General features: G+C 49.9%; 1 protein-coding gene across 4 annotated transcripts in view; it reads right to left on the reverse strand.

Moving 5' to 3' along the window:
• The window catches only part of UBE2H (ubiquitin conjugating enzyme E2 H), a 53,230-nt gene extending 43,384 nt beyond the window's left edge, over positions 1–9,846 (reverse strand). Inside the window, exon 1 of one of the 4 annotated variants that reach the window (XM_055808420.1) lies at positions 9,506–9,846. In XM_055808420.1, coding sequence (XP_055664395.1) covers positions 9,506–9,558 — 53 coding nt within the window. In that variant the 5' untranslated portion in view covers positions 9,559–9,846. Of the gene's footprint in view, positions 1–8,405; positions 8,852–9,505 lie in introns of those variants that run through there. The other 3 variants (XM_055808418.1, XM_027783701.2, XM_055808419.1) reach the window with 3 other exon arrangements.
• Positions 9,847–11,093: the final 1,247 nt, after the last annotated feature.

An 11,093-nucleotide genomic window follows, 5' to 3' on the forward strand; every position in this document is an offset into this window, starting at 1 on the left:
CCCCCAAGTACCATCGATATGGACACATCTCATGCGAAACATGAGGTCAGTATGAAAGCAGTCCAGTATTGCAAGGTTTAAAACTTGCTTTGCTGCTACAGGAAACCAGCACTCCGCATGCATTCATATTCAGCTGTGTTGGCTTTGAAGATTTGAGAGAGAAGGTCAGTGAGTTTGAATTAATGGTATTAGACAGAAGAAAAACATAACTGGTTTCATTTGCCTTCAGCAGAAATGAGAGTTTAACAGAGCATTAGCTTCCACCAGCTTCCCCTAACGAAGCAGCTTTCATTGAATGTATCACCAGGGAGAAACCTCTCCCCACTCCTAAAAACAAAGAAGAAGAAAACAGGGGCTGGGGGTGGTGGTGGAGGACTTTCCCCAAACAAAACAGATAGGGAACAGCGAGGACACAAAAGCAAGTTTTGGACTTCATCTATCACCAACCCCATGCCATGTTCTGTTCCTCCAGGTTTCAAAAGCACCAGGTTCCTTCCAGTGCAGACCTCCCATGGCTGATACTGTGTTTTAAAAAGCCAACAGCCCCCCACCCCAAATGGGTTTAAAAGCCAAATCTGGTTCTTTGGGAAAAAATAAAAATAAAAATATTTAAAAATCTGGCTTTAAATCTTTCAGACTTGACTGAGCATGACTTAAAGGAGCAGCTTCATTTGCCCCTAAAAGCAAGATGAGTCTTAACTCTTCAACCACGTCCACACTGGTGATTGAATAGCTTCATAGAACAGTTTTAAAATACTGTTTACCATTACAACTTAGAAACACTTTTTAAGAGAAAAATTATTTTCAACCTCTGGTCAGACCTCAGCAGACAACCTGGCTTTATGCTCTCATCCAGCTTTTCTGCTGCAAAATAACAGGCGTCTCATCGGACATTCGTGCCTCCACAGCTCCAAAGCATGCCTGGTCCTGCCACCGTCAAGACAAAACAAAGCGACACAGGCCACCAAGAAATGCCAAAGTGCTTAAGTTGGTAATTTATCAATCTTTTCAACTTGGCATCTATTAACCTGCCATGCCAGAGGTTAATCAGGGACACACAGGCCTGCTCTAGTACCACACACCAAGTTTTAACTTTTTCAAGGGGTATGCTTGGTAACTGCATATTACCAGATCCTATCCTAAACCCTGCGTGGTTTTAGTCAAAAACTTAAGACTTTATTGCCTGCCAGAGTCTCTCTCTCCAGTGCAAACATGCTTAAGCTTACCTTTCGATGTCTTACCTTACTCAGGGGCTGGGAGCAGGCAGACTGGACACTATTCATTCTCTCAATACCATTCATTCATTATGCATACCACTACCTCATCCCCTCTTATTCACCTCCATTCACATTTAGTCTGTCCCAACAAAGTCATTATAAAAGGTCCACAGACTACTGACTAGAAACAATCAGCTGTTACACGAAGAGTACCCAGGCAGTCAGGAAAGCAGCAATGATTTGCACATCTATAATTTACATGCTAAATCCTCCACCACTGCTTTCGCAGGAGAGCGCGCTCAAGGCCAGGTGAAAAGCCCACTGGAATTTGGAAATAATGCAAAATTTATCTAACAATCAACTGTCAGCTTTTAAACTCAACCTTTCACAGGGGGGTGACAAATGCTTCCAGGGTTAAGCTCCCCTGAAGGGCAGCAACTGTCATAAATGCAGACTTTTCCTAACAAAAACATTAACACAAATTTAAAACATTAATTTTTAAGGGAGTATCACAAAAAAAAAATTAAAGCCAGCTACAGCTAGATAGTGCAAGACATTTCAGAATAATCCACCCAGACACTCTATTTGTACAATCTCAAAGAAAATACTCTATGCTTCTTTCTTCTAGCATTTAGTCCAAGGAAAGCACGCACAAGTGAAATGCAATCATTTCTGGAAAGCAGCATTTGACCCTCTGAAAATGATCAAAAATAGCTACCCCTTCTTCATACTGAGTCACTAATATCTGCAAGTCTACATCACCTCCTGTGCTTTCCTTTATGTGTATCAGGCAGAATATTACAGGCATGTTCAGTAATTCACAGTTTAAATGGGATTAGAGTTGACAGACCACCACCACCTCAGTTTAAAAACAATACATGCAGATCCACCCCTCTACCCAATTTGAAGCACCCAATGCCAAGAAAATGGCCTGTGAGTGATCTGACTTCTCTTGGAAGGCTGAATAACTTTGCTCCAGGGAATAAGTCAAATGATTTAAGACTAAAGGACAGCTCTTGGAAGCCGCAACACCAACCAAAAATAATAAAAAAGTATCTTAGTCCTGAATGCAGTACTAGCCCCAGTTTGCAGAGAATCATTAACGGCTACACAAGCCCAAGAGGCAGTAAAATCACTTAAATCACCTTTTTCCATGAGACTAAATCCACCCTCAATATCAGACAATTATCAGAGAGGCTGAGGAACTGGAAGAAGATGGAGACCAAAGATGAGGAAAGAGCATTAAAGAGGTGAGCAGTCATAAGGCCAAAGAGATTGAGTGGGGACAGGAGGGAAAAGCCTGGCAAAGGCAAAGAAGAGGTTGCCTTAGTCATGAGTAGGTGAGTGCTAGTACTTCTCTGCAACAGCTGACCAGTATTCAAGTGTTCCAGCATCAAGGAACAAACATTTCTGAACATCCAAAGAAGGTAGAAAAAAGGAATAAAATAATTAGTTGGGGGAGGGGGCTAACAATTTTTAAAAAATAGAGAGAAAGAGAGAACTGCATGGTTCTGCCAGCAATAAAACTAACTCAAACCATTTCCCTGAGATGTGGTATAAGATCCATCACAAGGGGCGTTTTCTAATGGCGAGGGCAGTTCATCTGCAAACTCCGTGCTAGAATCGACAGGCACTGGCACACAGGCTGCATGACCTAGTAGAAACCAGAAATGGCAAGGTCGTATGATTCTTCAGTCACGCGAGCTCTATTTTGGTGAAGAAAAACAAAGAGCAATGCTCTATGTTCATTATTCCAGAAATACATGGACAAAATCCACAGGGAAATGGAGGGAGTGAAAGGAGGGAAGCTGAATGCACACAATAAGACACACAATGAAATGCTGAACTCCTATATGCACACCCACATATATAATTCACATTCAATATTAAAAAAAAAAAATGTTATTCAGCAATCTCTCATTTTTGCTGCCAGAATAACGTCCAGAACAGCAGGAGAGCAAAGCAGAAAATTCAGACACCTCTCCCTCAGCATCACATCACCCCTAATTTAAGCAGACAGTAAACCGGATAGCTATTTGGTTGGGAATCCACTCCATACAGGAGCCTGTCACTTTAACTGTAGGCACTTTTCTGCCTTAACAACAACCTGTTATGTGTTTATCCTGGTTATGACTCCAATTAAATCATGGTTTAAGAAGGGCACCAAGTATCAACAGGTGCCGAGAACATTAAGTTATACCGCAACCAGCAATCTCTCTATGCTGGGGTGGTTTCAGATGCACCCTTCCCTTCCTAACAGCCCAATGCTGCCTTACCTTGTTTGAAGAAAAAAAAAAAGAAAAGAAAAGAAAAAAAAAAAAGGCTTTCAGGACTCTTAATTTCAGCACTCCTTTGCTTTCACTTCCAGCAGGGAAGGGCACAGCTCCAGGGACAGGAACCTGCTGGAGAAGTGGAAGCCCGCTCTAGCAGGAGCAACGGATTGCCAACCACCACTTCTGCCCCTGGGCAGACCCCGGTGTCCTCAGGCATTTCCCCCTCACAGCTGGTATTCACAAGGAGGCAGCAAACCTGGAGCCTCCAAGGAGCAAGCTGCCGCCACCTTCTACCAGAGAGATCCAGTGGTGAGGTGCGAGCTCCACACACACCCAATGCTCCAAAGGCGGCAGCCTGCACCCTGCAGGATTTACTCCCTTGGCTTCCAGATTAACAGCCTGCTCAACCTACTCCAGGTATAATAGGCAGGCACAAGGTAAGACAGCAGTTAAGCACGTATTTGAAGGAGCAATTAGTTGATCTTCTAAAAATAAAGTAAGAAAACACTGAAAGAGCACACCTCTGCTTTCCATGAGCTCAAGAAGAAAGCAACAGCACAACATAGGGGCAGCTCCTCCTGCTTGCCACTCCGGTATCAACAAAGCAAGTGTCCAGCAACCTCAAGGCTTTGTTTACAAGCTTTTCATCAGATTGGTTTTTTATGGTTTTTCAAAAAGAACTTCACTTTAATGCCAGTGCACAGTGATAACCAGAACCAGGACAAAACACAAGCTGTACTTACATGAAAAGTAAATGTAATATTCTCCTGGAAAATGAAACAATGCAGAGCCTCATCAGGGGGCATCTTCTGCTTAACCCTACATATTAGGACCTTAACTGGGTTTGCAAGATTCACAGCTGTGCTCAAAGCTAACATTATGGGCTGCTGCTGCTGCTAAGAAATGTTGAACATGTGGGAGTGCACTCAGCGAGACGCGTTTCCAAAAGCTTGCTGGGATTCTAAGATAGTCGTGATGACACTTAAAAACAATCACCTACTACAAATCCAAGCCTGCCTAGACCACAGTATGGCTTCACTAGAAAAGACAGAAGAAATACCAAGCACGCCCTTCTAGACACAGCAGCCGAAAGGCAAGCAGGGACACCATTTTACAAGGCAAGCCACTTGTTTTACTGAAATCCTGTGTGGACTTTTTTTTTTTAAACTGCTACTACAAAGAAACAGCCTCCATGATTTGTTTAATCAGCATTTAGTAATCTAATGCCAGTTCAGTCTTAAGAACTGGGTACCATAAGCATAATCCTAAAGACAACTGCCATACTATTCAGAATACCAAAATTGCTGCTCCAAGTCTGGGGAATGAGATGGAGAAATAGTTAGAATTACCCAACGCAGAGCAATACAAAGGCTTTATTTTTCTTATTTTAAATAGGGCCAGGATATCAAGCTAGAAAAGGCACTCTGCTCCAAGCCATCTTAACTGAATTCATATTCTACAGTTTCATCTCAATGACCATCGCAATTATATGATTAAGCAGGTGCACTGTGCTTTCAGGTCTGTTCGACAAGCTGAGCTTCAATAGCCTCCGCGATCAAACTGACAAGGTAACAATGGAAGAGTGAACTTACAGTTCCAGCCAAGAGCCCGTCCTTTCGGGGGAAAAAAAGCCAGCCGCCAGCAAAGACACTGTATTCAGCTCTAAAAGGAGCAAGATGATACCCTTGAAAGTTGTCATTTAGGCAACAAAGATGATTTTTTTTTTTCTCTAGTTGGTTTGGTTTTGGCAGAACAATCCATGGATTTAAAGCTCTCGTAACGGCAGGTACCACTATATGTCCTCAGCCGCGTTTAACTGGATTTTATTTATAAGCCACAACCTGTGCCAGCATTTCTAACTGCTTTGGGGGAAGGGGGGGGATTCTCCCAGTTCTGAAACAGAGCCGTTGCCACGTCTTTGTGCGTTTTGAAGTACCACCATGTGATTACCCTCATCCCTGGAGACCTCATTAAGACAGAGCCCCAGAAGTAGAGCAGAAAGAAGTGTAGCGTGACATTTTAAAATTTACATTCTGACTTGTAAAAGTTTCCAGAAATGTCTATCCTTTAAAAAAACCAAACAACAAAACACCACAACAAAACACCACCAAACCCTACCAAAACAAGACATTCCAGCGCACATGCTCTTCCCCTGGGGACGGGCCAAAGAGAACAAAGCCACGTGACCATCCTATTGCTCAACGCAACTCTTGGAAGGTGTTCAAGTAGGATGATAAGTGCAGTGTAAGCCTATAATGAACATAAAAAGGAATTTATCCCAAATGTAAACTGTGTCCTACCCTTTGCCTCAGCCGATCTCAGTGGAGCAAACACAGGGAGTTTTGTGATTACAAAATACCCAACAGGTAAACTAAGGAGCTTTGTACCTTTATTCTCCTTGACTCAGGACAAGCCTAAAATTAGAAGGGAGTGCGATGCTCCATGTGTTACACTCCCTGGTAGCTCCGACGCACTTTACAAATGATCAGCTCTGGAAACTGGTCAGTCAGGGAGATTCAAATGAAGCTGGGCACTATCTGTAATTCCTTTCATGCACAAAACAGGGTGACACTTCCCTTTTCCAGCTCCGATGCTTAAAAATAGAGCTCGGGGACTACAACACTGCAAGGGGGCATCTATCCACAAAAGGAGGAAAATAAATCAGCACAAAGTAAACTCCTGTCCAAGGGGAGGCTGCAAACAGCTCGCCCTGGAGCGAGCGCATTGCTCCCCGGCGCAGCACAATAAAACCCCAGCATGGAGCTGCCGCAGCCAGCGACAAACAGCCCTGCGGTGCTGGGGGGCTGGGGGGTGCCCGGGTGCGTCTCCCCATGGGTGTAAACACGCTGGCTGGGGCACCCCATCAGCTGCGGGCTCGCTCCGCCCCGGCCCCGGTTTCCGGGTAGTAACAGAGCAGCCAATCCGCAGAGTTGGGAGCTCTGCCCGAGGCCTCTCGCCTGCAAACATGGGCTCCCGGGCGGCAGCTCGCCCCAAAGCTGGTGGGAACCAGGGATGGGATCCCCCGCTTTGGGACCCCGCAGTCCCTGGGGTGGGGGTGTCTGGGCTGGCGGCTACCTGGGGAGGCCTAGCCTTGAGCTCCAGCACTTCCCAGCAGGGCCGTGGGATACCCCTGCGCTTCCAGGCCACTGGCAAGCGGGTCCTGAGGTGTTCTGGGGAGCCCAGAGCATTCCTGCAAAGCCATGCTCGCAGGTGGGGTGTGGGCAATACCCCCCCACTCTGTGGGGACACAGGTCATTCAGGAGACTTCAGTGAGTGTAGTGGGGGGCAGCAGCCCCCACCAAGCAGGGAGGAAGACAGCGTGGCTCCCCACCGCAGGCCCTTCCCCAGCATTTCACAACGTCACAAACACGATCAGGGGAGAAACAATGAGTGACTCAGAGTTTCAGCACATAATCGTCCAGGCGATTATTAAACATCAGTTCAACACATTAACACGCACACATAGAGCTCTGCCCTCCCTCCAGCCCCAGAGAACTGAGCAACCTCTCCCCTTCCCTGATCACAAAGAAGCATCCACAAAAGGACACGGACGTGTTAGGATTGAAAATAGGAATAATAAAAAGACCCCACTCAGCTCCTAAACCTGTCAGAGCAGGAGAAGGCAGCAGTGTTATTCACTCTGGCCATCACCCTCTCCCTACCCAAAAAGGTAGCCCTTGGCAGGCCATAAATCCACACCATTATTCTCCATCGGTGACATGAAAAGGGGGTGAAAAGGGAAACTGTAATGAAAACGGCAGCAAAAGGGGGGGGGGGGGGGGACAGGAACGGGAACCCTACACAACAACAAAACCCTCGAGCGGTGGGGAGGAGCAGCCTTCAAGTACATTCCTTCAGACAAGCCCCCTCTCCTCTGGTCACCACCAAGACCCTCCTCGCTCTTGCATCTGAAACCAGACCCCTATTTCAGTTCAGCTTCCAGAGAGGAAGATTCCCCAGGGAAGCGTCTTGGGAGCCTGGGCCTACTGAGCTGCGCTCACCCCGGGCAGGCAGGCAAGTCAGGCAGACAAACAAAAAAAAGGCTGGGGAGGGAGGAGTGGTGAGGAGAGTCATCTGACACATCCAACTTCCTAAGTTTGTTGTCCGCAGGAGACTGACTGCTCTAACCCTCACCCCTCAAATCACCAGGAAGGCTGCACCGACAACAACAAGAGCTTTGCTTTTGGAAAAGCCTTGGGTTTCTTTTGTCAGGGGGCAGAAAGAGAGCAGAGCGGAAACTACCCAGGATTGGGAGGAATGCCAGATATTCAGGGCTTTCTACCTACCACCACACAGCCTAGCCACCGCTAGAAATACAGAGCCAGCGAAGCCACTTCAGATAAACCTGCTCTTTGTCTCCTAAAATGCTGCGATCACTGGAGATGCTGGCTATGAACCGAACAAAAAGGGGGGGGACAGGGGGAGGGGGGAACAGGGGGAGGGGAAAGGGAAAGGAAAGCAGCGGTGGATCAGGTTGGGCCTCAGGCCCTCTCTGGCCCAGAGTGCTTTCCAGACTATCCCCCAGAAAGATTTTATTTCCCCACATACAAACACTAAACAGCTGGAATTCCTGACCCTCCTCCCGGTGCGATTAAGCATCGATCGCAATTGGCGTTCGGCAGAGTATGACATGTGTGTAACTTTAAACCCCTGGATAAAAATAGCTCCGATTCAAGCGTGATCGGTAGTCATTTCCTATTTGCTTAAAAACAAGGCGAAAAATATATGAAGAGCAGCTTTATAGAGAGAAATGCGCAGGCTGAACGTCAAACAGAAGTTTCCTTCTATAAGCCACCCTCACGCCACAAACAAGAGCGGTGCCCTCCCCCCCCCCCCCCCAAAAAAAAAAAAAAAAAAAAAAACAACACAAAATCCAAGTAAGTTTGTTTATCTCTCTCTGGAAACCAAATCAGACCTGTATCTCGACCCCTTGACATCACGAAGTTAGAGCCACCAGACCCCAAGTCCTACTGAGGGAGGTCAGGCACGTTCAGTCAACAGAGCTGGAAAACATTTCAGCCACTCTTGCCATTTCTACCCCCTCTCGGCACACACCACCACCTTGTAAACAAAAACTATTAATAAAACAATCCTAAAACCAAATTCCCAATGATATTTTTCAATGCCACCCACACTCCAGACAGAGAGAAAAAGGATTCACCACCCTGTGAAGGGCCAAGAATAAAAATAAGGAGAAAGAATATAAACATATATCGGGGGGGGGGGGGGGAGGGGGGGGAATAGAAATAATAAAGCCTAACCTAACCTGGAGCGTTACATAAACAGGACCTCTTGTGAGACAGGCTGCAGGCCCCAGCCTTGGAGCCCTTTGGCCACCCTGCCATCACCCAGCCACAGGTCTGCCGCGAGCCAGTCCCCAAGCCCCCCCCCCCAAAAAAAAAAAATTAAATCCCTAAGCCGGCACCAGAAGGTTCGTGAACCGCAGGCTGAAATCGGGGAGTAAATAATATTAAACACCACAAAAGCCTTTCTTTGGGTTGTGGCTGCCAGAGCTGCTCTCCCCTTCCTCACCCTCCCCCAGCGGCTGGGCCACAGGCCAAGAGGGGTGCAGGGCACCCAGGCTGGGGGGGCCTTCACCAGGGAGGGAGGCACCTGCAGGGACACCCCGAGGGCACCCCGGCCAGTGGCTGTCAAACCACAGAGGGGGATAAGCCTCCCTGGAATAAAGGAAGAGTGGAGGCAAGGAGTAGGCCTCCCTCCTCGGTAAGGGGGGGGGGCCCTCACACCGGGGAACTGGGGGGGGGGGGGGCGGGGGGGGGAAGGCACGGCCATAGGGCCAACCCTCAGCTCTGAGAAGAGGCCTAGGCCTGGCCTCAGAAAGGGGCGCTGCCGCGCCCGGGGGGTGTGGGGAGCGACACCGGACAGGGGTGCCCGGTACCCCCCGCCCTCCCCCCGATGCAGGCCCGGCCCGGGAGGTGGGCTCGCCCCCCAGGACTGCCGGCGGATGGTGGGAAGGGTTGGGGCGGAGGGGAGGGGGCAGTGCGGGAAGGATACAGCTTGACCACGTCGGTGTCCATCCGCCTCTTGCCCGGGCTGGGGGAGGACATGGTGGCCGCGGCCGCCCCCGGTGCTCCGGGCGGGCTGTCAGCGCCGCCGCCGCGGACCGGGGACGCCCGGCACCGAGGGGAGCGGGGGGGGGGGGGGGGCGTCGGGCTCCGAGCCGCTGGGACCCCCCGCCGCCGCCGGTGCCGCCGCTGCTGCTGCTGCTGCCGCTGGTGTCGCCGCCGCCCTCCTGTGCTGCCGCCGGTGCCGCCGCCTGGGCCCCCCCGCGCCGCCTCGCGCTCCCTCAGCCGCGAGCCCCGCTCCGGTCGCCTCTGCCGGAGCCTCTCTCTGGACCCCTGACGTCACCCGCAGTGACCTCACCGCCCCGCACCGTCGCCATTGGTGCGCTGGCAACGCCGCGGTGGCCCCGCCCACCCCGCGGCATGCCGGGAGCTGTAGTACAGTGGAGCGGGTACGAAAAGAAGGGGGGAAAAAAAAAAAATGTTGATGGGGCCGCGGGTTCGAGACCCCGGTGGAGCCCCAGCGAAGAGGGCTCCCTCCCTGTGTGGGGTGGCCAGAGTCACCTGGCGAAAGCCACCATTAAATCCAAACCTCTCCCCTGGATTACAAAGCAGGCACGTGGCAGATGGCCAGGCCTCACAGCACGAGTCACCGTGCCGGCTTTGCCGTGCGACACCGGCAAAGCATTTCCCAGTGCCTCAATTTACCCAACCGGCCGGGGCAGGGAAGGCACCCGCCAGCGCTCCAGAGGTGACGATGGGGCGCGTGATGATGGCACTAATGGGTTTCTTTCAAGCTGGCGGGGCTCTGACGTGGAACCTCCCCACCCAGGGCGGACATCCTGCATTCCTGAACCTAGCATCACCCCAAAAAATTTGCCCCAACGCTTCCTCCCCACATGGGGAGGAAACACAGCTGAAGAACTCTGAGAAGTTTGAGAAAAGGGGGACCTTCACCCCACAAGTGTGTGTGTGTGGGTGATTTCTTCCATTTAACAGCCCAACACACCCCTCTAGCCCCAAGTCTGGCTGGGGCAGGAAGTAACGCACCTCTGGGGTGAGCTAGGCTGGGGGAAATTTTGGGGGAGGCAAAGGGGAACAGCGTTATATTTGAGCAGAACAGCTGGAGAAGCTGGGATAGAGGGTCCCCCGTTTCCCCAGCTGGTTCCAAGCAACTGAGAGAACAGGAGGGGGAAAATCACGATTTTCCTCTTAATTTCTTTAAATTCTTGTATTTCACCTGTGTTACATCCTAGTTTTGCAATGTTTTCACAGTAACAGCGACTACAACAGCATGCTGTCCCTTTTGGAATGCCTTAAGACCACTCTTCCAGCACCCAAACTCTTGTATGTGGGTTTGGGGGCCCTCTGAGCCGTCCTGGGTCTAAAAACAGGGGCAGGGGCGGTGGCTGGCTTTGCCCACCCCAGCATGGGGATATCATCCTTTCCAGTGCATGGAAACCCGATGGCTTGTGGGGCAGTTCCCTGATCACGGCAGGCATGTGCAAAGTGGAGCGAGTGCGTGTGTGTGAGAGGGATGTTGGAAGCCGTGATCAGGGGGGAACCATGGGGAGCTGCAG

This window comes from Falco peregrinus, chromosome 6, assembly GCF_023634155.1.
Source record: "Falco peregrinus isolate bFalPer1 chromosome 6, bFalPer1.pri, whole genome shotgun sequence".
In the NCBI taxonomy this organism is placed as follows: domain Eukaryota; kingdom Metazoa; phylum Chordata; class Aves; order Falconiformes; family Falconidae; genus Falco; species Falco peregrinus.